This window comes from Triturus cristatus, chromosome 2_2 (assembly GCF_964204655.1).
Source record: "Triturus cristatus chromosome 2_2, aTriCri1.1, whole genome shotgun sequence".
Lineage (NCBI taxonomy): Eukaryota > Metazoa > Chordata > Amphibia > Caudata > Salamandridae > Triturus > Triturus cristatus.
The window spans coordinates 610,986,724-611,009,896 of NC_140582.1; the positions used below are offsets into that span (position 1 = coordinate 610,986,724).

The 23,173-nt window shown below is 41.3% G+C and overlaps 1 protein-coding gene across 2 annotated transcripts in view; it reads left to right on the forward strand.

The window, feature by feature from the left end:
• TLL1 (tolloid like 1) overlaps positions 1–23,173 on the forward strand; it is a 416,213-nt gene that overhangs the window by 170,154 nt on the left and 222,886 nt on the right. For both annotated transcript variants that reach the window (XM_085641791.1, XM_085641792.1), the window contains exons 3-4: positions 18,444–18,524; positions 20,049–20,201. In XM_085641791.1, the coding sequence (XP_085497917.1) occupies positions 18,444–18,524; positions 20,049–20,201 (234 nt within the window). The remainder of the gene's footprint in view (positions 1–18,443; positions 18,525–20,048; positions 20,202–23,173) is intronic.

Genomic DNA, 23,173 nt, shown 5'->3' on the forward strand with positions numbered 1-23,173 from the left:
ATAGACTTCCCTTAAATTTAAAAGAAAAATGTGACCCTGAGCTTACTAAAAAAATGAACTCAGGGCTGTGAGCTACTCTGAAGGTGTCAAATGAGCTACTGGTAGCTCACAATCGACTGGTCGGAGACTCCTGCTTTAAAGTCTTCTTCCATGTTGGTAGTTAATAATGATTCCCCAATGGCATCCTGAATAAGCAATTATTCTGTGCTAGGAGCCCGCACTCAGGAACGCAGTTCATGTATTTTAAGTAGCATCATTTACAGAGTGGCATGGGAGGACAGAGATAGAGATGTATTTTATTCTCTAGTTGTATGATGCATGTAACAACAAAAACACAAGCAGAACTGCTGGATCCCGCGTGCACCATGTGCATACAGTAGGAGCTCGCATACATACCTCTGAACTTGCAGGAACTACACTGCCAATGGCAGGCAGGGAACCACATCTGCAGCCAACATGCTGCCTCCCAGAGGTCCTGTGCTCTTTCATTCGCCTGCCCCAAGCACATCACACACATGCTCTGGTCCTACTTGCTCACTGCAAATGGAGCAGAAGACTCAACGCGGGCAGCCATGGTGACCCCAACATGATGGGATGATGGTGGTGGGGCCGCCTCATCCTGGAGGTAGCCCTGGGCAGCCACTGCTTTCTTCTGCCTGCCAGGTGGGCACTCATGCTCTGCATGCTGTTCCTAGAGCCAGACTCTTCCACTGTTGCACTCAGGGCAGTGTCAGGCTCATGCGCATCTCCCCGCACCCGGGTGTTGCGATCCTCGGCTCTCTGCTTAGCTTCCAGGTGTGTTCCCGGTCACACGAGTTGCTCTCACAAGACAAGTTGCTGCATGATTGGAGCCAGCGAGCCTCAGCTGCTGCAGAGATCTCTCTCTCTCTGCAATTCTCTGCCTGTGCTGCCCAATAATGTTAATAAAGCTCTCTGGGAAATAAAGGGTTTCAAACGTAGCAGGGATTCCCTCATGAGTGACCGCTAAGTGATAATACCTTTTCAGGATAAGTAGACATAATATTGCTAAATTACAATCTCTGCTTACATCCAGCACCTATATCAGTTGTTTGCCGGCCCACCGCATACCACTGCACCAGTAGCAGAGCGCTTCCTTCATCTGTTTCCACCCACCACTTCTCGCCGCCTGGCTCGATAGGTTGGATTACATTTCCCAATCCTGCCATTTTAAGTAAAGGCACCTCCTTCGGCGCAAAGCTTGCAGTAAGTTATAGTCTTATGCCCGATCTGAGTCTTTCAGTAGTGCAATGTTACCGGGGCCGTGACACTTCCTCCAGGGTGGGCAGTAAACTCTGCCACAAAGAGCTGGGTGAAGTTTTTGCCTAACTCTGCACTCCAAATGGAGCAAAGAGTGGCAAAACGTAGAGAACTCCACCAGCGGAGCAGAGTTTACCGCCCACTCTTAGTACTAAGTCATGAGGTATGGATGTGTTTAAAGACTACACGTCGATAGTTATAGAGAACTATCTTTTCATCTACATTTATCTTAACTTTAGACAGTTTGTTTAAGGGGTCAGTTGTGTCCTTGAAATAGGAACCCATGGACTGAACACTAGAACATTTGAAGATGCTGATCCAAGTATTTTCCCACTGGTTCATGGATGGAATTCTTGGTGAACACTATAGGTTTGAATGGTGAGTGGTTCAGATCTTTGTGAATTTTCAATAACATGTGTATCGTGGGTGTTTTGGCATATTGTTGCACTAGATACCTCTTATCTGTTTCTGTTATGGTACGACTGTCTGAAGCGTTTTTTTAAATGATCCCCAGACTGTTAGAAATTTCTTTAGTAATGTTTTTATTGATCATATATGTAGAATCATCAGACACGTGTTAATATTTTGTAAGTAGTAATCTTTATCCAGAACTGATATAGTGCCTTCTTTATCCACCATACAAAAAGTGATAGTGGGATCCTTTGCTATTTGTTTGATAATACCCATTTCTTTTTTGGTTAGGTTCATGTGATGTTGTTTTTGTTGCTTGAATACATTCTTTATCTCAGTTTTCCCTGCAGTCTCAAAGGAATCCAGTACTTTGTGGCTAGTGGGCTTCATAAATGTACTTTTTGGTTTCAAGTTCGTCAAAGTTCCCTTTTCCTTTGTTGTTTGTTTTTTAATTACATTATCAAAGAAATTTTGTAATGGAGAGTACGCATGAACTTAAACTCGCTGATTTCAGCTTCAGGTTCATTGGAATGATACGTAGGTAAAAACAATATTCCTTTTTGAGGAATATTTATTTGCATGGGGGTTAATCTCCTTTGTGAAATATTGATTACTAAGTTATCAATAGTTTTTTTTAAACTTATTTTTTAAACACTTTATTTTCAAATAAAGGAGATAATTCACAGTGCATTGCATAAAAAGTCGTCACATACAAGCCATAACGTTCCGGACAGTTGTAGCGCAATAGTGGACATCATACCAATCAATAAAAATTGTAACATCTCAGTCGATACTAACCACCAAAACACCCCTGTGACCCCCTCCCACACCCTCCAATCCGAGTTGGCAAACTTAAGGCTGTCCCTGTCTCGCAGTCGCATTGAACACTACCCCACCCCTCTGTCCCACACCGCCACATCCCATAGCTGAGTGTCTCCGAGCCTCCTCCTCAGCCCACCCCCTCAGGCACAATGCCACTACCTGCTTGTGAGTTTGAAATCTGCTTGGCTGCGTCCAGATGCGCCATCAGTGGACCCCAGATGTCCCTGGGGCGGGAGGACGATGGCAGGAGGCTGGCATATATTTCCGCCTGCGTGTTGCAGAAAGCCAGGCTAGTCATCCAATCCTGCAGTTTAGGTGACGTCTTTCTGCCCCAGTGAATTGCCACCTCCCTCTTTGCCAACAGCAGCCCAAGAGAGGCCAGCTTCCTAACTTTTTTGGGAATCTGGATTGTATACCCCAAGAGAGCAATTTCAGGGAGGGGGACAAGTGGGATATCAATAATCTTCCCCAGGGTCTCATGCACTGCTGGCCAATAGGTGTGTAGTCGAGGACAAGACCAGACCAAATGCAGAAAGTCAGCATGCGGGGAAGCACATTTTAAACAAGTGTGTGGCTTGGAGGTATCAATCTTATGGACCATGGCAGGTGTAAAACAGGCGCGACGCAGGAATTTAAAATGTAATAACTTGTGCCGACTGTTAAGTGAGATGTCCTTTGTGGCCTCACAGCACTTTGCCCATTGTTTATCCGAGATTGGCCCAAGTTATCAATAGTTAATTATTTTTCTGACTCCTGGTTTGTACTCCTGAGTCCTTTGAAACCATGCCTTCTTCTGGTCTTTCATTTGCAGATGAGCTGATGTGTAAAAAAGATGTGTCAGGCTTCTTTGTTGATGCTGTTGAAGCCCTCTGTCCATTGTTGTTAACTGAACGTATGGCGTATCCTTGATTCTCCAACTGTTATTATCTTCCTCTGAAGTTGATGTTTTTCCCTTCTGAAATATAGTTCCCATAATGACTGAGTTAAAAAAATATTACCTCCGCTGCATTCTTTCCCCTGGAATCCTGCCCGACTGTTAGTAATGGTGAGGATCGCCCTTATTAAAATGGTGGTACTTCCCAAAATCCTGTATATCTCTAAAACGTCCCACATAAAATCTCATTAACCTATTTTTAAACATTTGACTGCAATGTTTCGGTCTTTTTATCAGGGAAATGATGTGTGTATCATTTTGTAAGTATTAGAAGTCTACTTTTCTTGGAGGGCTTTATCAATGACTGAATATTTGGCCTCTAATGACCCAGCATATAGAACCAAGTTCAGGGCACCAGGCAATCATCCTCCTCAAGAATTCATTTACAGGGGGCTCCCTATTGTTAACATCCCGCAACCATGCAGGTAATGCAGCAGGTACGGCAAGAAGGTAATGCTCAGATGGACTAGACAGGGTAATTGATGGATCAAACTCCACTATGAGTTGCCACATTACTCTCACAGTCAGGAAATCCGAACGAATTTAAAGGATGGGAAATGCTGAGTACCTCAAGGGTTAGAGATGTAGTTACTTGTAACCACATTAAATCTTTTGAGGAACTTAAAAAAACAGATTGGTCTGCTCCAGAAGCAGTTTGTCCACTACCTATAATTGAGACACATATTTACTCCATACTTTAGGAATATCAGGAACCCCCAGAATTTAGCCCAGCAGAGGTTAAATGCATTGTTCATCATACTGAAATATCACTAGGGTCTACAGGTCCTTAATAATTAACAGTCCAGATGTGTTCCAAATCTTCAAACAGGCATGAGAGGGAGACCTAGAGAAGTGGATATGGGGGAATGCCAGGTAGCATTGATGCCCCCGAGAGAAGTAGCGATTTTCAAATGGTACAGGTTTATATAGTTTATTATTACATCACATGTACTGCATGAGGGCAGACTGTGATGTGTGAAGTGACACATTTTCCTCCACTGTAAGCCAGACAAACGAGGGATTTCTTTTTCATTTTGTATTGATTGCATAGTACAGGAACATTTCCAGGGAGCTGCGCAGCAAACACTGTCGAGAGTAATAGACAAACAGTTTACGCTCACCCCCCCACTCAATACCGCTGCTGACTATAGCAGAAGATCGGGCCGCAATAGATGAAATTGTATTGTAATGGCATTATATATAGCCCTTACTACCCCTAACGAGGCATCAAATCGCTTTTTCTGTGAGTAACACGCGACTCTGGAACCCATAACGGATTAGTGGTGAATTAGTATAGTGAAATATAAACGAAATTTGAGTGGTGGATATGTTAGTCAGTTATTTGGATTGAGAAGGATAGTGGAGGGATAGAAGAGGAGAATAGGTTTGCATTCATATAGTGCTTGCTCCCCTGATGAGGTGTTGAAGAGCTTTTTCGGGAAGTAGTGCGCTACTCCAGAACCCATAAAGGATTAGTGGTGAATTAGTATAGTAAAATATTAAATTAATTTGAGTGATGGACATGTTAGTCTGTTATTTGGATTGAAAAAGATAGTGGAGGGATAGAAGAGAGAATGTTTTTTTTTTGAGCGAGCACATAGCAGTAGGAGGAGGCTTAAGATGAGTAAAAGGGCGTAGGACTGGAAAGAGTCAGTGGGAATGGTTTAGAAAGGCTTGTTTGGGAGATCTGATAAGTAAAAGAGATATGAGATGATGCAAGGAGGGGTAGAGTAGGGAAAGTCTAGAAAGTGTTATTTTGGGGATCATAGTAGTGGTATGGCGTTTCGGATGAATGAGAGAGTGGAGGTAGAGGATATATTGATAGAGGTATAGGGTGAGAAATAGGGTAGTGCATTGGAAAGAGTAGTAGAATGAGGTTTGAGATGAGTCAGAGAGTTGAGGTAGAGGATATCTTGAGAGCGGTATAGGGTGAGAAATAGGGTTGTGCATTGGATATGCTGAATTAGATGAAAAGTAATACATATATGGATACATAGGTACATTTAAGGTATATATATATTTTGCAATTTTACAGTGAAGCAATTGTAGATAAGTAGTTATGATACAAAATTTACTTATATATGCAGTCACTTATAAACATGTTAAAAACATACAATGATTTAACTATCAGTAATATGTATATTTGTTTAGCAGGACTAATGAATATCATATTTTTAAAAACATAATTTTTATACATGTTTATTCAAAGCAATACACATATATAGGTACATAGTTATAGTCCAAATAAATGCTTATATACAGAGGGATATGCTGTATATTTCTGTTTGCGTATCGTGGTTATGTGGTGAAGAGCCAATTCTTGAGTAGTTTTCTGAAGATATGGGGGTTATCCATGATCTTATGTTGGGGGGTAAAGAGTTCCATAGTTTGGCTGCTTGAACAGAGAAAGATGTGCCACCCATGCTTTTTCTTGTACGTTGGGATTTTAAGGCGAGTTGCCGCTCTAGAGCGGAGGTTCCTTTGTTGAATGTGTTTGGTGATTTAATTCCTGACGAAGAGTGGTCCTGTTCCATGTATTGCTTTGTGGGTGATACAAAGCAGATTGAACATGGATCATCTGGCAACTAGTAGCCAATGCAGGGATTTCAAGGCAGGGGAGATATGGTCTTGCGGTTTTATATGTGAGTAGTCTGGCAGCCGAGTTCTGAATCCGTTGTATTCTTTTCATAGTCGTTAAAGGTGATCCATGGTAGAGGCTATTGGCGTAATCGAGTTTGGACAGAACAAGAGAGATGATAGTCTGGACCTTGTGTGGAAATCCCAAATGAAGGAAGAACAAAGCTTGATCTTGCTAGTTTGTCCACTTGGGCAGTCATTGATAGCTTGGAGTCCATGGTCATTCTGAGGTTTCTAACTTCCTTCAATACTTTAGGCGGTGTTCCCAAATCATCAGGCCACACGGCGTAGCGGGGCATAATTTTTCCAATCACCACACGTGAGCATTTCCGTTTTGGGAGCATTCAATTTCAGATGGCTGCATGTCATCCATTGGCCCACGGCTCTGAGACAACTGAAAATTGGCGAGTGTCCAATGTCTTTGGGGCATTCCAGTTGAAGGAGTTTTTGCGTGTCATATGCATAGTTATAGCATGTGAGGTGAAATTGATTGATCAGTGACGGTAATGACTTCATGTAGATGTTGAAAAGCATGGGCGAGATGATAGAGTCTTGAGGGGCACCTGCTTTTGTAAAGTACGGTTTTTATGAGAAAGGGGGGTATGGATGACATTAGTTCTGTTGCGAAGGTAGGATGGGATCCAGCCTAGAGCAATCCCTTCTATGCCAGCTTTGTAGAGTCTTTGTATCAGAGTTTCATGGTCAACCGTGTCAAAGGCAGCCGAGAGATCCAGGAGAAGTAACACAGCAACCCCGTGGTGGTCAACTGTGTTCTTCATGTCATCACAGATGGCAACGAGGATAGATTCTGTGCCGAGTCCTGGACGGAATCCGGTTTGAAAGTCTGAAAGTATTGCATTATCTTCAATGAATTGTGACATCTGGGCGAATGTTGCTCCTTTTATCAGTTTGCCCAGGAAAGATCCATTTGTAATTGATCTGTATTGTCAGGGTTCAGCGTGTTCAAGTTTGTTTTCTTCAGTAATGGCCGTACCTATGACTTTTTGAGTTCTTCTGGAAATATTCTGGTAGTTAAGGAATTGTTGATGATTCTTCTTACTGGTGTGGCAGCAGAGGTTGTTAGAAGAATTGTCATGAAGTTTTGTAGTGGACACTGGTCAGAAGGGCTGCCGGCAGGCCTTATTGCTTTGACTAGCCCCATAAATTCATCGTGTGAAATGTGTTGGAAGGAATGGAGAGGCTGGGTTAGAATATTCGTGGATTGTTGTTTTGGAAAAGGTTCACTGCTGGTGCTTTGACTTTGTTTTAAGCATGAGTCCAACATGTCTGCTTTGGCCGGGTAATGATTTGCCAGATTGTCTGTGAAATCTTGAGTAACGGGATGAGCTCCTTCTAGACAATTTGGTTTACGAAATTCATTGAGAATTTTATAGAATTCTTTATTTGCACACTTAGCATTTTGAATTCTGTCTGAATAGTATCTTTTCTTAGCTTTTTTGATAGCTGACTAGTATAATCTGTTAATTTTCTGTAGGCGAAGTTTGTCTTGATTGGTGTTTTCTTTGAGCCAGGCATGTTGCAGCTTTCTAATTTGTTGTTTTATCTCTTTTATCTCTGTATTTTCCAATGTGCTTGTTTTCTTTTGTTCTGTTGTGTGGTTTTTAGTGATATTAGGATATCAAAAGCTTCCTGTAGCCACTCATATAGTTTTTTAACAGAATTTATTGGGTCGAAATCTGTACTGGATGTTAGTTATGTTTCTAAGTGTTCCAAATTGGGTTTGTTCCATAGTCAATAGGTGAATGCACGTAAAGTGGTTTTAGGGGCATTGCTTAGTGTTGTTTTATGTTGGAATGCAAGCAAATGGTGGTCTGGCCATGTGACCGGAGTCATTGTGTGAAAGGTAACTAGTTCTGCATTTGCAAAAATGACATCTAGGATGTGTCCAGTGACGTGTGTGGGTTTGTGAACATCTGATGTAGGTTCAGTGCATCTAGGAAAGCGATGATTGTTTTTGGATGGGGCATATTGGGTTTGTCAAACCAAATGTTGAGGTCACCCAGAACGCATAGGTTGGAGTGTAGTGTAATCAGGTTTGAAACCGTGTCTAGCGGTGTGTCTGGGAATGTTGCAGTGCTAGGTGAAGGTCTGTAGGAGTAGGAAGTTACAGGAGGAAGATGGTATGTAATGTCTGTCTGAACACAACAGCTAAGCCACTTCCTCTTTCGCCTATATGATTTTGGGTGATCGTTTGATAGCCTAGCGGAACGGCTTCATGCATGACTGAAGCCATATCATCTCCCAACCATGATTCATTTATGAATAGTATGTCAGGTTTTGCGTAAGTGAGAAGTTCGTAGATGTGATGTTTGTTTTTATAGAGTGATCGAGCATTTTTTAATAGACAGTTTAAAGAACGTGCTTTGGCAATAGTGTGACTTTATTTTGTAAAAGATTGAGCAGTATTTTGTGAGCTTGCAGCAGGTGTGTCCTAAGTGTTGCTATTAGCTGTTTGAGGATAGCAATAGTGTAGCTGTTCTGTATCGTGTTCCTCGTCCAACAGGCAAAGAAGGTATTTTGATGGGTTTATGTGTGTAGGTGGTGGAGATGGTGGTTGAGAGTGAGTCGGTGTGCTGTGCTGTTTTTGTTGTGTAACCTTGTTGTGTAGTAGGTGTGGAGAGGCGAAGTTGTGAGGTGTGGCATTTTGCTTATTTTGTGTGTGTCTGTTTAGGGTGGAAGGTGTATGAGTTAGGGGTGGTGGTGCAGCATGTGGGTCATGTAGTAAGGTTTATAAATTGTCCAATGGATGAGAGGCAGTTAAAGAGAGTTGTTGTGTTGCTGTATATGTGTTAGGTATGGTGGAAGCGAGAAAGCTTGGCATTGGAGTTTGTTCATTTGTGTAGTCTGAAAGGTGTGTGTAGTGTAGTGTTTGTAGTTAGTGATGGAAAGTATTAAGAGGTGTTGCGCTTGAGAGATTTTGTTGTACTGGTGTGTGTGTTATGTTTTGTTTTTGAGGAGTAGTGAAATGAGGTGCTGATGTATCTGTTTTATGAGATGGATTTGTTTGTATAGTATTGTTTGTGAGTGGAATTGCAAGGTAAAGGGGGCGGTGATGTGTTTGTGAGTAGAGTGTATGTTGTGTGTAAGAGGGGATGAAGTAGAGTTAAGAGTGTTTGTCTTAGACTTGATTGCTGCAAGAGGTAATATGTGTGGTGCAGTGAAGTGTAAGTGTTGTGCGGTTGTGTTATTGTGGTAGAAAGATGAGGAGGGTGTTGGTCGGAGAAATGATGGAAGGTTGAGTATATGTTTGTTAGTTACTAAAAGCGGTATGTTAGGAGTATTCAGAGCAGGAAGTGTGTGTTTCTGGATGGGATATAGTTAAGTATTGTGTGGATTTGAGTTGTGTTAGTGATGAGTGGATTGATTAGCGGTATAGGATAGAGTTGTGTACTGTTTGTAGGTGATGTTTGAAATGTGTAGTAGCTGGGATAGAAGGGTGTATTGGTTTGATTTCTGGAGTTTTGTAGTGGGTGCTGAGACACTGAACTTTGTCTTGGGTTAATTTGAAGTAAATGAGTAGAGTACATGTGATGTGAGTGTGTTATTCTGGTTGTGGATGGAGTACGGTGGGTGCTGGTGTATATGAAATTGGGCAGTATTTCTAGCCCTAGTCCCGACCAATCTCGAACAGACTCAAACAGGCAATTGCCCTTATCCTCTTCACCCTTTACCTCGACACCCGGGCTGAGACGCCCTGAACCCTGGCTTTAAATATCCCTAGTAATCAGGTGACCCCTTAAGCCAGTGGGTATTAATAGATATTAAGGTTGCTTCCTCAGACTGGGTCTGGAAAGGGCTGTAGCGCAAAACTGGAGTTTAGCAGTGGCACTTACCATTTATAAATGAGTGCCAGTACTAGACCACTATTGTGATATAAAGAAACCAGTTCATGAAGCACACCGCTGCTCTAACAAACACTAGAAAATATGGACAAACTTGATGAGCTACAGGAGCTATTCGCTAAAGGACTCTGAGACACAGGTCACTGAAATAAGGGAATGCATTGTAATTACATCCTTACACATACACTTTAATAGTTCTGTATAAATGGTAGAGAGTAGGATGGAAGTCACAATGAAGGTTACTTATTGCATGTGCTAACGAAATGCCAATAAAATAGTTTAATATATATATATTTTAAAGTTTGCCTTTCTTTGTAGCATTGATGGTAATGTTATTTCCTTTCATAAACTTTAAAAAAAAGTTTAGCATCACATATACTAAAAAGATAATAAGCTGTTAATTAGTCATGAAAATGCTAGAATCTTGCGGTCCTGGGTAATGTTGTAGTCAGTTGTGGGCAATTATACCAGTGCACGTAAATATATGTTTGGTAATTTATACAGCACATTAACCCTTGAGTATCCAAGCTTTTGCTTGTCCAGATTGGTGTGTTGGCTTTATTATGTGGTGGGTAGGTGCAGCTGGTGGATTGCTTTCACGGCATAACCTCTTATTACGTGTAAAAGGATGCGTTTTCAATCCTATGGATTTGAGTGAGATATGATTTTGCCGAAATTGCTTATAAGACAGCACTCCAGATGTTTGATACTCTTCTTATATCACTGTAGGACTTAATGAGTTGTGAAGAATTCTACATTTGAGTGGTATATCTTACTCATATTTGTGGTATTATGGACATACGCAGAGCAGCATTGTATCACTCAGTGTAATGTTTGCTTTTTCTGTAAAACTGTAAAATCAGTGTATTGGAGGTTGGCAAAATCAATTGTCTAAACCTGTGCTCTCCATGTCCCCCCAAACTCGCCCATTGCTTCCGCCAACTCTCCTCCCCCATTTTGTTTGGTATTTGTGCCTTTTCTGTTATTTAACCTTCCCACATAGCTTTTCTTTTGCAACCACGTGCCCTCCATTGCTCTGGCTTCTTGGTGGCATTTACTTTTGCCCTACCATCTCCACATTTGTTGTCCCACCCCATCATATTGCATCCTTTTACTGTTTTGTTCTTTCATTTTGTAATCTTTTTTGGAGCCCTGGCAATAGCAATTTTCTGTAGCACCACTCCTTTGTCATACAAGACTTTAACACACATTTTATTATTGTTTTTAAATTCACTGCTCCATGATGGGCAGCCACCATCTTGAATTGGTAAATAAAAAAAATTGAAAGCGTTGTCTGCATCATCACGTATGTGTGCGCATGTGGGGTGATGCACGCGTTCGCATTCACAATTATTTTGGACACTAAACCAATATGATGCTGCTTGTGCATGTGTGATGATGCATACGTTTGTGCACATGATCAAACTTGTTACTTTTTTTTGTTGATGCTGGACATCATAGGCAGAATGCAAGCAATGTCAAAGCCAATAAGTCTACACTAATAAAGTCAAAGGGGAAGACCTATTGTCTCTGCTTGTTTTTTTATATAAGTTTCTTTGGGCAACTTGATTGATTTGTTCTTTTTAATACTAAGTGGTTTATTCTACTCCTATAATTTTAAACTAAGTTCCGAAAGCAACAAGGTTACTTTCTGGGTTTTCTAGAGTGAGTGTAGGCTTATTTTTGCAATGTTGCTGTTTGGGACACCCAGATGTATTTCCATTTTGTGGAAATTCTGGCGGCTCAGTCGATGGATTGTAAGTGATTTTGTTAAAAGAGAAACCCAATACTATTTGTGCACGCATAACTGTTACAAATGTGCTTGCCCCGGACATTGATGCAGGCATTGATTTTCAGGAGTACTCCTAGGATTGTTTGATATTCCCACAAAAGTTGATCCTAATGTAGGAGTAATCTTACTGGAGCAAATATCAAAATTCTTTCCCTATGCTTTGTTCATTGTTTTTAAATATGAATTGAAAGACATGCTTAGGGATATAGAAATGCTACTGTTGGGAGGATGTTGAAGTTCTATTTACATTATTACTTATGTCTCTGGAGCTCCAGAGCTGAGGATTAGGGTTAAAATCCAAACTTTCATTTCTAGCCTTTCCCATTTCAGAAGTACTTAGGTCTAAATCAACTAAATTACTTGCATGACCAAAAAACATTTTGAACATTTTCAAAATAAACGTTTCTCCCAAAACATAAAAAAATGTGTCTTGCCTGATAGCAATATTGTAGGTTTTGTTCAGATTTTCAAACATATTTTGTATCGCAAGACCTATTTTTAAGCACCATTAATATTATTCTGAAATGTCTTTTTCCTGAGAAATATGGTACACTTCTTCCTGGAGCGATTCAGCCTCTCCAACTGCATCGTTTCAGTGATATTGTAATGCAGTTTTAACAGATGGTATTAGAACAATATGTTGGTTTCAGTTTACGGTACATGTAGAACATAAAGTGCTTTTCATTATTGAATTCATATTCATGTACAGCGTGAAATCTGATATATATGTTTACAGTAGTCTGCTGGCAGTGCCAGCCTTTACTGAAACCGGATGGGCAGTTCATATCTTGTGAGAGAATTAATCTCGAGTAAATTTGTTCATCCTCAAATCAATCCTTGGCTCACCACCGCTGTCTGAATATTGCCAATGTTTACTTGTAAAACACCAATAGGATGAGGGTATCTCAATTACAGCAAACAGGACAGAAGCATATATTCTCAGCTGTAATATTCCTTGGATTACGATGGTCCCTGGGAAGGTGGGGCCTCAACATATGTTAGCACGCACGGTGATAAAAATGTCCCTTTCAATCTGCGGTTATACTGGAGGACCTGTTAATATGCAGTCTTTTCATTGCTCCTGCAGTCTCAGAGAGACAGTGTCAGAGGCAGGCAGGACTCTGCAATAGAAACAAAATAGGTGAGAACCAAGGTGACCTCTCTGTTCAATAAAGAGGATACTGAGGGTGTTGAAGCTGGTGAAATGGTGTATGCAAAGGAGAATGAGGTACTGGGTGAAGACGTATGTAACAGTTTTAGATTTCTAGTTGTCCATTGTTGGCCATGATTAGCCAGAAAAAGCCAACCTCTCCATAGAGCCTGAAATCTGTTTGGAAAACAGTCAATAGATGTTTTTAGGTCTCGCCTGACCCAGCGCATGCGCTGGTCTGGCGAGACTTATTGAGAGGGCTCCAAAAAGTGCTACCAGGGCAGCCTGGAGCTACAGTTCATGTGCGCGGGCACGCGCGCTGCGCTTTACCGTGATTACTATCACTTTAGCGGCCGCAAGGCCGCTTTATTGTTTGATCGTGATCGCGATCACTTTTACTTTCGCGGCCGCACGGCTGCTTTGCATAGCCAATAGGTCGCGCTTTTGGGACCTTATAAGTATTTAGTTATGCAACTGTTGCATGGCTAAACACTTATAAGGTCCCAAAGGCGAGACCTATTGGCTATGCCAATGCTTTTTAACCTTTGTTCCTAATCCTTTCTTGAAAACTGAAACATGTTTGGGATATTTGGAACCCTATTGCACAACTATGTTTACCTAGATGTAAAACAAATGTTTTAAATCAGGACTGAATTGCCTTTATCTGCCTATATTGTTCAAGACACAGACTGCCACGAAAGCACCCTAGAAGTAGTCTAAATACTATATAGGGCAATACAGGTTTTGACCCTTTCTTCCTACTCCTTTCTTGGAAATTGAAAAATGTTTGTCAAAGTAGAACCTTGTTGCACAACCATGTTACCTCAGATGTGAAACACGTGGTTTGAATCAGGACCGATTTGTCGTTATTGCCCTTTATTGGTGAAACATGGACTGCCACAAAATCACTCTAGAAAGCACCCTAAAAATAGTCTAAATATTATTTACGGCATGAAAATCACTGTATATAGATGTAGTTAAGGGTATCATGCTAGGTTTAGCTGAAATTTGCATTAACGTTTGTCAGAACGTAAACAAAGAAATTTGAAGCTGAGCGGCAGAGTCTGGTCTGTGACTCAAGCAGCTACAATGTAGAAGCAGCAGCTGAACAGCCAGACCACCACATCTTCATGAATGGTCGTGTGTTCTTCTGTTGTATAATCCAAATTTCTGCAATCCTTCAATTACCCAAAATTGAAGGCAGTGATGTTGTGGAATTTTAAATGTTTTATTTCCATGTATGTATTCTTATTTGTACTTTGGTAAACATGTATTTATTCATTTAGCAATTAATCAGGCAGTCATGTATGGATGTACAAATAAAACTAAGCTTTTGCAAGATCTCCCGCGTCGTTAAAAAAAAAAACATTTTGGACCTACTTCCGATGTCTGCGGGCCCACCGGCATCCACAGAAGTAGTTCGACCGCCGGATTATGATCTGGCAGTCAAAGGCATCGGTCAACTGCTGCTTTTCCGACGGGTTCGGGCAGTGGTAGGACCGTTATCCTTACAATAAGGGTGGTGCCTGCTCAGGCACCGCCATAGGGATTACGATGTCTGTTTCTCTCAGCCTGTACATTGTGGTCCAACGGCCATGTGCAGGCAGATGGAAAGGGACTTTCGGGGCCCCTAGCAGGTCCCCCCTCCTTCCTGGGCCTCCACTATTGGACTCCGGGGGGGCACCCATGGTGCACCCCAAAACATCCATGCACCCTGTGCCAGGCACCACGTGGTGCCTGGCACACGATGCAGCGATGTTTCTAAACATGCCTTTTTTCATTGAGGCTTATGCTGGGCCGCAGCACAAGCCTCAATGCAAAAAGGCATGATTGCGGCTGCCTACACGGAGGTTGGATCGTGAACTAAGAGGCACCTCAGTTACAACAGAAGGTTTTGTACTGTGTGTATCCTGAACTCATGTATATCAAGATGCTCGTATATGCCATAATAAAGAAAAAGGAGGCAAAGTGAAATTCGACAATTGCCTAGGATCACGCAGTTTGGTCACCTGGGGAAGCAGGGATTGATCTCACGGTTCCTGGTTTCACATTGTGCAACTCTATTTCATTTTAATTCAATAATCAAGTTGCTTCGTTTTTACACTTGACTTTCGCAAGGTATTGATAGTAACCAGAGAAGGCTTACTCATAGTGTGGTAGAGAAGGGCACAAGTTGAGGATACACGCAAGTAGACGGCACCTACCCACTTTTTTCACAGGCTGAACACCGTCTACCCTTCCAAGAGGCTGGGTCCCATAGAAATATGCTGAACTTGTCCCAATGTAATTTTCAGACTTCGGGGAACATTCAGCAGGGCCTGCAAGTTGCCTTGTTTTCATTTTGACCAGCAACATACAGATGAGCAAGGGGCTTATCAGATTCCAACTGGGCTTATAACAAAGGCCGCAGTTAAGGGGCCACCAGGCCTCCCCTTGTTGAAGTATCCTGGATGGGAGCTATTGGGAGCCTCACACCTAATGTAATGGAGGGGAAGCAAAGGCACTCAGCTTATCTCTTCACGTGTGCTTAAGAGAGGCATGCTTTTGACTTTGTTCTGTCCCTTAATGTAAGGGATATGCATTCACTGTAAGGATGTCAGATGTGTTGGTCTGTCCCAGAATTTACAAAAATATCAATTTAAATACCACTATTTTGATGTATTTCTTTTATAGCTTAACATATCACAACACAGTGTGTCGGAGAGCTTTACATCACACATACACATTATCAATGTAGCCCTCGGGCATGTAACAGACCATACTTTGTGGCCCCTGGGAAAATATTTGTGAGTACCCATGTCCTAGGGTGTTTCTTAACGGCTTCTTTGTTGGCCAGCATGGACCATGAACCTACCTTTAGAGGCCCGATTGTTTACCAATGCGCCTCTGATTAATTTGAAGCAAAAACACTGTGAGGGGTGAGGGTCTAGTGTTTCTGGGACACTAGTGAACAGGACCGGAACCTGGAAATGCCTAATTTTCTGATCCTCCCTTAAAGGAAGTGATTTAATATTACAAAGAGCAGAGCAGCATTTGAGTGACCTGTTTTACATCCAAAAAGGTACTACTGATGGGTGAAACTGTGCAAGATGGAGACACTAAGGTGGAGGATCGTTGCCCCACAGCATTTTGCATTCTAAAAAAAGGGGAAAAATAATAATAATTGATGTTATTATCATTGTATTTGTTCCTATTGCAGTGTCTTGTAGAGGTGGGGCGGATCTGCTCTGCTCTCAGAGCAGGGGGGGAGAGTGGTGGGCACTCTGTGAGTGCGCAATGAATAATTGGCCAGTCCTCTCGGGCTGTCCAAACATTCATGCATACTTGACATGTTCTCCACCCAGGCTGCATTACAGCCTGGGTGGAGAATATGCCCATGCTTCCATTCCCTGGCTGAGCGCTAACTACAGCACTCAGACCAATCACAACGCTGCATGGGGTATGGGCTATGGGGGGCCCGGGTGCTTCCTGCTTCCTGTTTGCACAGAAGTAACCAGGAAGAGGACGGAGGAGAGGCAGTGGCTGGCTGGCCAGCTGGCCAGCCGGCAGGTAAGTGAATTTGTTTTACCACCCACCTTCCCACCCCACTGCTGCTACCCGGGAGCAGTTGCCCCTGGTAGAGAGCCTTTACATCTCCATCAGGGAAACATAATAGCAAGCGGACTGGTAGATTAAGGAAATACTAGTTACTACAGGCCAATCTGGTGAATTTTCTCAAACCCTAAGGGCCCATTGTTCAGAAGTCATTCCAGCTCTCTGTAATTGGGACTGAAAGAAAAAGGAAGGCTTTCAGTACAAGATGGAACTTCTGAGGTTACAACCTTTACTAGCTTTAAATTCTAAAGACAACCTTACTTTAACCCCAGATTTGACACTCCATCTGACAAAATTGAGGTGGTTATGAACCTTGTGGTATAGCCTAAGCTTAGGTACTTGGGGAGTCACACTACATTGGTGCTCGTTGCATGTCAGGCTACCACTACGTCAGGTTCTCTACTCTGTCACTGCTGAAAATAAGTAAGAGAGGCAGCCATCATTCATAGCTGAGAAATGGAATAAAACTGTGATAAAACTGAGGACAGGTGATGAGAATATGTCGGCATTTCACATTAAGCACATGCAGCATTAATATGCTGCCACCTGTGCCACATTACAATACGATATCAATTTGGATATTCCATGTGAGAGTTATTGCAAATCGACAACGATAGTATGGACATTACAATCAATAAACAACTAACATGTAGTAGAAGTGTTATGTGAAAAAACAAACAGCTGAGTCCACAAAAAAGATGAAGCAACAAAGTTCAATGTAGCCAATGAAAATCAAGATGAATGTGTTGGGACGGTAGTGGCACGCTTCCTTATCTTCTCTGTGCTCTCCAGTGTGTGGAGGGTTGGAATACCCCTCCTAGCTGATACACAGCCATGCCACGGCAAACAATAATTGTATATTTCCATTTTGTTTTCTGTATTTGTAAGACCTGTTCACACTCTCATCCCCATCAAGCACTCTATTGATTAGCTCAACCCTAACTCCAACTCCCTGCCTGATAAGTTACTGAGCATTCCCAGGTGCCACAAAATGGAATTATGTGCCTTGGAAATCTTCGCCATCTTTGTTTGGTGCACCTTTATAATCGGCAGAAAATATTCTGTACATTCCACTTACATTTAGCAAGTTTACATAAGTAAACATTTCCCATATGTCACTGATGGTCTTATACCATTTTCATTTTTTTAAAGTTTGATTTTAAATGTGACTTTTGCAACTGTTTGTTAATGCCACTGTGAACATGCTGCCGTCAACCTGCAAGAAGCATGTCAACTCTTGTTGTGACGTGTTAATAGTTTAAGTGCCTTGCTTCACAGTCTCACTTGCATCCATTGCCCCAGGCATGCACCTGAGACACTTATAGGGGGATCTGGCTCTTCTAAACTCATCTTTGCCGTCTTAAAACCCTTTAAAAGAAGCACCACAGAAATGCACGGGAGATGGTTTTAAAATGGATGCCTAATATGGTGGCGTAGCTCCTTTTCTTGTTAGCCCTTTTGTAATGTCTATACAGAGCCATTTTATTCATCCAGTTGGTAAACGTTTAGTGATTTATTTGCTTTTATTTTGTTATTTCTTTGTTATATTAATCATAGATGGGAAAATTCCTTCTAAGAAGATGACAAAAAACTGTATTATCACTGTATGGCAGTGCGATATCTTATTGGCAATCGCTGTACGGTTTTATGGTTACGCTGGACATAAAAAATAACTTTCAATAATGGTGACATGATGTGTCATCATTTGTCTGAACGAGGCACGATTCCTTGATTGTTTCTGGAGCATGTTTAAAAAAAAATCACCCCATCACTGTGTCTGATCTGTCTTTAAAGTAAACTTGGCTAAAGCATCGCTGTGAGCCTCCGAGACATCAAGACTGTCTTTTTCCTTATGATAAGCAAGGTAATAACTGGACCTCTCTGTGCGTTGCAATATGTGACTTTCTAAAAGAAGGTCTTGGCGCCTTCCCTCTTCCCACCTCTCTCCCTTTCTTTTTCAAGGTGGCCTTGAAGACCGGGATCTGTTGAAGAAAAGAGCGGCGCTCTACCAGCTTATAGCTCGGATAAGAAGATTGGGCTCAGGTACGTGACCGGTGCGCGTGGCCTGACAGTCTGACACGGCGTACACTGAACACGGTCCCAGCGAGCGCGTGCAGCCCACTGTTGTGCATCAGTGCTCTTCACACACTACTGTGTCTGCGCTTCCCTACATGCCACGGCTGCAGTAGGTTTTCCGCTGCTCCGCAATGCAGCTTTGGAAGGCGGAACTTGCAGGCGATATCACTGCTTTTCATTAAGAATTAATGCGATGTCCATCCACTAGAGTTACACGCAGAATGAGCTGCGCTTTCCTTGGCGTACACAAATGAGGGTTCTTCCATCGATTTCAAGAATGGAATCGGAGGGGGGGGGGGGAGGGGGGGCTGGGCAGTGTTTCTATTTTCCACGTAAAGCAAGTGAGCTGCAATGCCTATAAATTCATGGCTATCAGGTGTCTTCTAACGTGGATATATTTCTTCTGAAACACACTTGTTGTGACACTTCTCAGGGAGAGGATGCGTTTGGTTCAGTGTCGGACTTGCCTTTAGGGCAATCAGGCAGTGCCCGACGGGCTGCTCTGACAGATCAGTTTGTGGGCTGTGTTTCTTTAGACGTGTGTGGGCTTGTTTTATGGCTAGGTGGGCTGGTGTTTTATTGTTGATTTTCCTGACACTACTACAAAACATAGCCTGCAACAAACACAGATGCATGCAGTCTCCCGACCCTTGCAAATTACCCATGCAGAGTGTCTTTACAAGTTCAAAACTGGCCTGATTCGCAGATGTGGGCCATTTTTTCTGGCTATCTGATTCGCTAATGGGGGCCACTTTTATTTTGGTGCCGGGCCTATTTTTTGTTCCAGTCCGACCCGGATTTAATTGACATTTGTACTACTTGACGAGAATGTTTTACTAAACCTACGTGAATGGCTGCACATTTGAAAACAAAAGGGCATAGCTATGATTTGCTTATTGACATGTGCTCGAATCTGTAAATACAATAGCTGCGCTGTAGGTGTCCTAAGGGATGTGCAGACCACAACAGCAAAGCTTGTTCATTATATGACATTGAACCTTTTAGTATGTTGACCAAGAAATAAATAGTCCTGCTAAGTCAGAATAAAATACTTTGGTTGCACTGTGAGCAGGGCTTGCAGTTGTTCTGTCCCTAAATGACATCATTTGTTTATGGTGTGCTTGGGAAATTGCGCTGCTTTGAGGACTAGTACACGTGATTAGGTGGTGAAAGACAGCAGCGCTCTTGAGTAATTCGACTATTCCTCCATGCCATGATCCGCACTGCCCGTGGTAATAGGTTTAAAGCAGTTACATTGTTATCAGGAGAATTCCAGATTGGACAGTGAATGTCCACAGGGCATTATGAGCTAATGATTGAAAGATATGTTCACCTCATTACTGCTTCCCCTGGGATCCGCGAATCTTAATTAACCAAGCACATCTGCACTCCGAAATGCTGTCATCTTGTTTTGTTTGCTGCAAGTTGCTTGGATGATCTCTATTTGCAATGACGTAAGGTTTTATTTTGGTATTTAACGTATATATGTAGAAGCTGAGCAGGTGAACGCAACAAGAGAAAAAGTGATCCAAAAGACCTCAGGAAAAATTGAGAAGAATCGTATTCCAAGAGCTGCAACTTCACGCACTGAGCGGATATGGCCCGGAGGCGTCATTCCATTCGTCATCGGAGGCAATTTCACTGGTAACCCACTCTGCTGTTGTCTACTCTGAATTCTTAGAGGCTGGATTGTTTCAGAGAAAACATGTACCACCGACTATATAATTTGTCTCAATATTAAGTCTATTAAAAAAAAATATATATTTTTTTTAAGCAGATATCAGAGACTGAAATGGGTGATATTTCCCAGAACATGCAGATTTTGATGCAGTAAACAGAAAAATATGCATGCTATTCCCCAAAAATCTATTATGGAAGATAATTATTGCATCTGATAAATACCAAACCTCTCGGTGTCGGGGTCCATCGGCTGTGATAATTATCGCATCCAATAATTACCAAGTCATTGTGAGCACCTAAGTGTTGAAAACAAATGCAATGCCAATGAGTACATATTGAGTCTGTTCTGCTCTATATGGTAATGCAGATAAATTCTGTTTACTAAAAAACAGCAGAAAGGGTTAAGTCAAGACACACAAGAACAATACTCACTTGATAAGATTTTACCAGGCCTGGACATAAAATATATCTTTTGGACAGAGTCATTTTTCATCTGCGCTAAGAAGTGCCTGGCAAGGTCCTAGGCAAGGTTCCACATGTGAAACCTAGTGAGCTTGCAGGGCCATATTCGAGTGAACTAAGCAGTGGCATCCAGTTGACAAGACCACCATTTCAATTAGGTGTACTTTATGTAGCATCACCAGCTGCATCCCTTCCACGAACCAATGCAGCTATCATTCATCACAAACACCATCCCTGTTTGCTTTAAGTAGTCTTGTTATGCAGGATAGGGCACACATGAAAAATGTAATGTATGTATCAAAAGCATTGCTTTGTAGAAAGGAAGCATCAAGTATGGCTGATACTGAAATCAGTGAAAATGAAATCTATGCTAACTGTGTTCCTGACTGAACTCTTGTTTACATGCAGGCCTCAGAAATAAGCCCTCAAATAAGGGATATATGTAGCTATGGCAGTTTGCTGACACACAAATCCCTGGTTCCTTAGAAGCCGATAAAAGCAAAATAAGAAATTGAAAATCAGGCACCTGTGAAACCACCAAAAACTTTAAAGAGACTATTCAATTTGCAAATATTGAATAACTGGTTATCATGCCTAATGCGATCACCTAAACAAACGACTAAGAATATTAAACATAGAGTAAAAAATAATTTGAAAACATTCCAAGGAATTCTGGTTGGGGCTAGTATTATTTATTTTTTAACTTTGCAAATATCACTCTCCATCCCACAGTTTAAAGCAACTAAGTCAATTTTACTCTTGTCTGTCTTTTTAAACCATATGCATGGTAACTATATGCAGTGTATTTCATTTTGCTTGGGAATCATGGGCGATTTTATTAGGTGTTCTTAAATCCTCGATGGCAGAATCAATAATTACTTATTTGGTATATCAATACATGTGACATATTGGTAAGTGAATAGACAAGATAAATCGAACATTATGCAAAGTTGACTTGAAAACAAATGCAATCCTATTTTGTTGCTATACCTTATTAAATATTGTTTGGGGTTGAATTCACAAAAGGAATTTGTGACTACCAATAACTCAATTTCCTAAGAAATCCTGCTATTTCTCTATTGAAGTGTATTCTTAGACATTCTTGAGTATGCTATTCATGTCTCACAAAGAAACAAATGTTAAGTGCTACCAAACCTCAATAAAACAAAAAATATATAAAAGACACCAAGATCCTGATAGATTGGACTGTTAAGCTGGAATCACCTGAGTTAGAATGTGTGTGTTGTAGAAGCAAAACATCTCTGTCGGGCAAAACATGCAATAAATAAGCAGATTGAAGTGGACTTTTTGTACGATAAACATAATACATACGTTAAACGTTTTTTTCTTTTCTTGGATTCTTATAAAGTATTTTACTGTACAAAATATGAAAATGAGTAAGCAGTCAGAACCAGCAATTCATTTGTAAATATCAACAGCATCCTATTTCAGCTTTACTCCCTGGATATGCTGAGATGATCTCTAACACTAGATAACTCCCCTAGCTTACACACACGCAATGATTCTAAAATAGACTGTTTACAACATTGTGTTTTAAAGATTGAACAAGTACCCAAAAAATACTTTAACCACATTGTGCTTTAAGTCAGTACACTTATTGCTTTAACACTTAAATGAATAGTTATTTATTTATTTAATACCTACACACAAATACAGAGTACTAACAATCCCTCTAGAGTTGTTTTACGTAGTATACCTAGATAAACAATCCTAGATCAGTACATTGAGACTACCTGGATATTTTAAAGATCTTAGATTTGAGTTGTTTGTTGACAGAAATCAAATTTAATTAAGCTGTTTGGTTCAGTGGAAGAGAGTTCATAGTTGTACACCACATGCACTCAGCTGTTTCCCTCCTCCTCTTCTTCATGTTGTAGCTTTGCCTGAGATAAATTGTAATGACCATGTTGATTGAAAGATATGCTTAGTTTGTAGCCTGTGAAACTTTTACATAAGATAGAGATATTTAAATTCAACTCTTTTGTTGAAGGAAGATAAGCAATTTTTTTTAAGGTCGAGATAGCTTTGCAGGGTAGACAAAAGGTAAGCTTGACTTTGTCGGTTTGTCAGTGTTTTTCATGGACAGAAATAGCAGTAGCAGTGACAGTGAGCCAACTGAATACCATATCATCTCAGCCATGCAAACACTGAAGGAGAACATTGCACTTTGACCATCTTCGTAGTTGAAATAACATCATGTAGAGATCTAGGCTAGTAAGGAGGTAGGTGTAAAAGGGAAACAAATTGTGAAAACAAATCTTAGCTTGGAGTTGAACTGACCAGCAATTTTCAGTTTTGTAAAGCACAAGTGATGGGGAGGTACGGGAAAGTATGAGTATGTAAAATGCAATGCTGAAATTTAATATATTGTAATTACAATGAAAGGTGAGAGTTAGTAATTTAGAACCTAGAAGAGGAGTTTGTGAGGTGATATTCAGAGAAGAGATTTATCA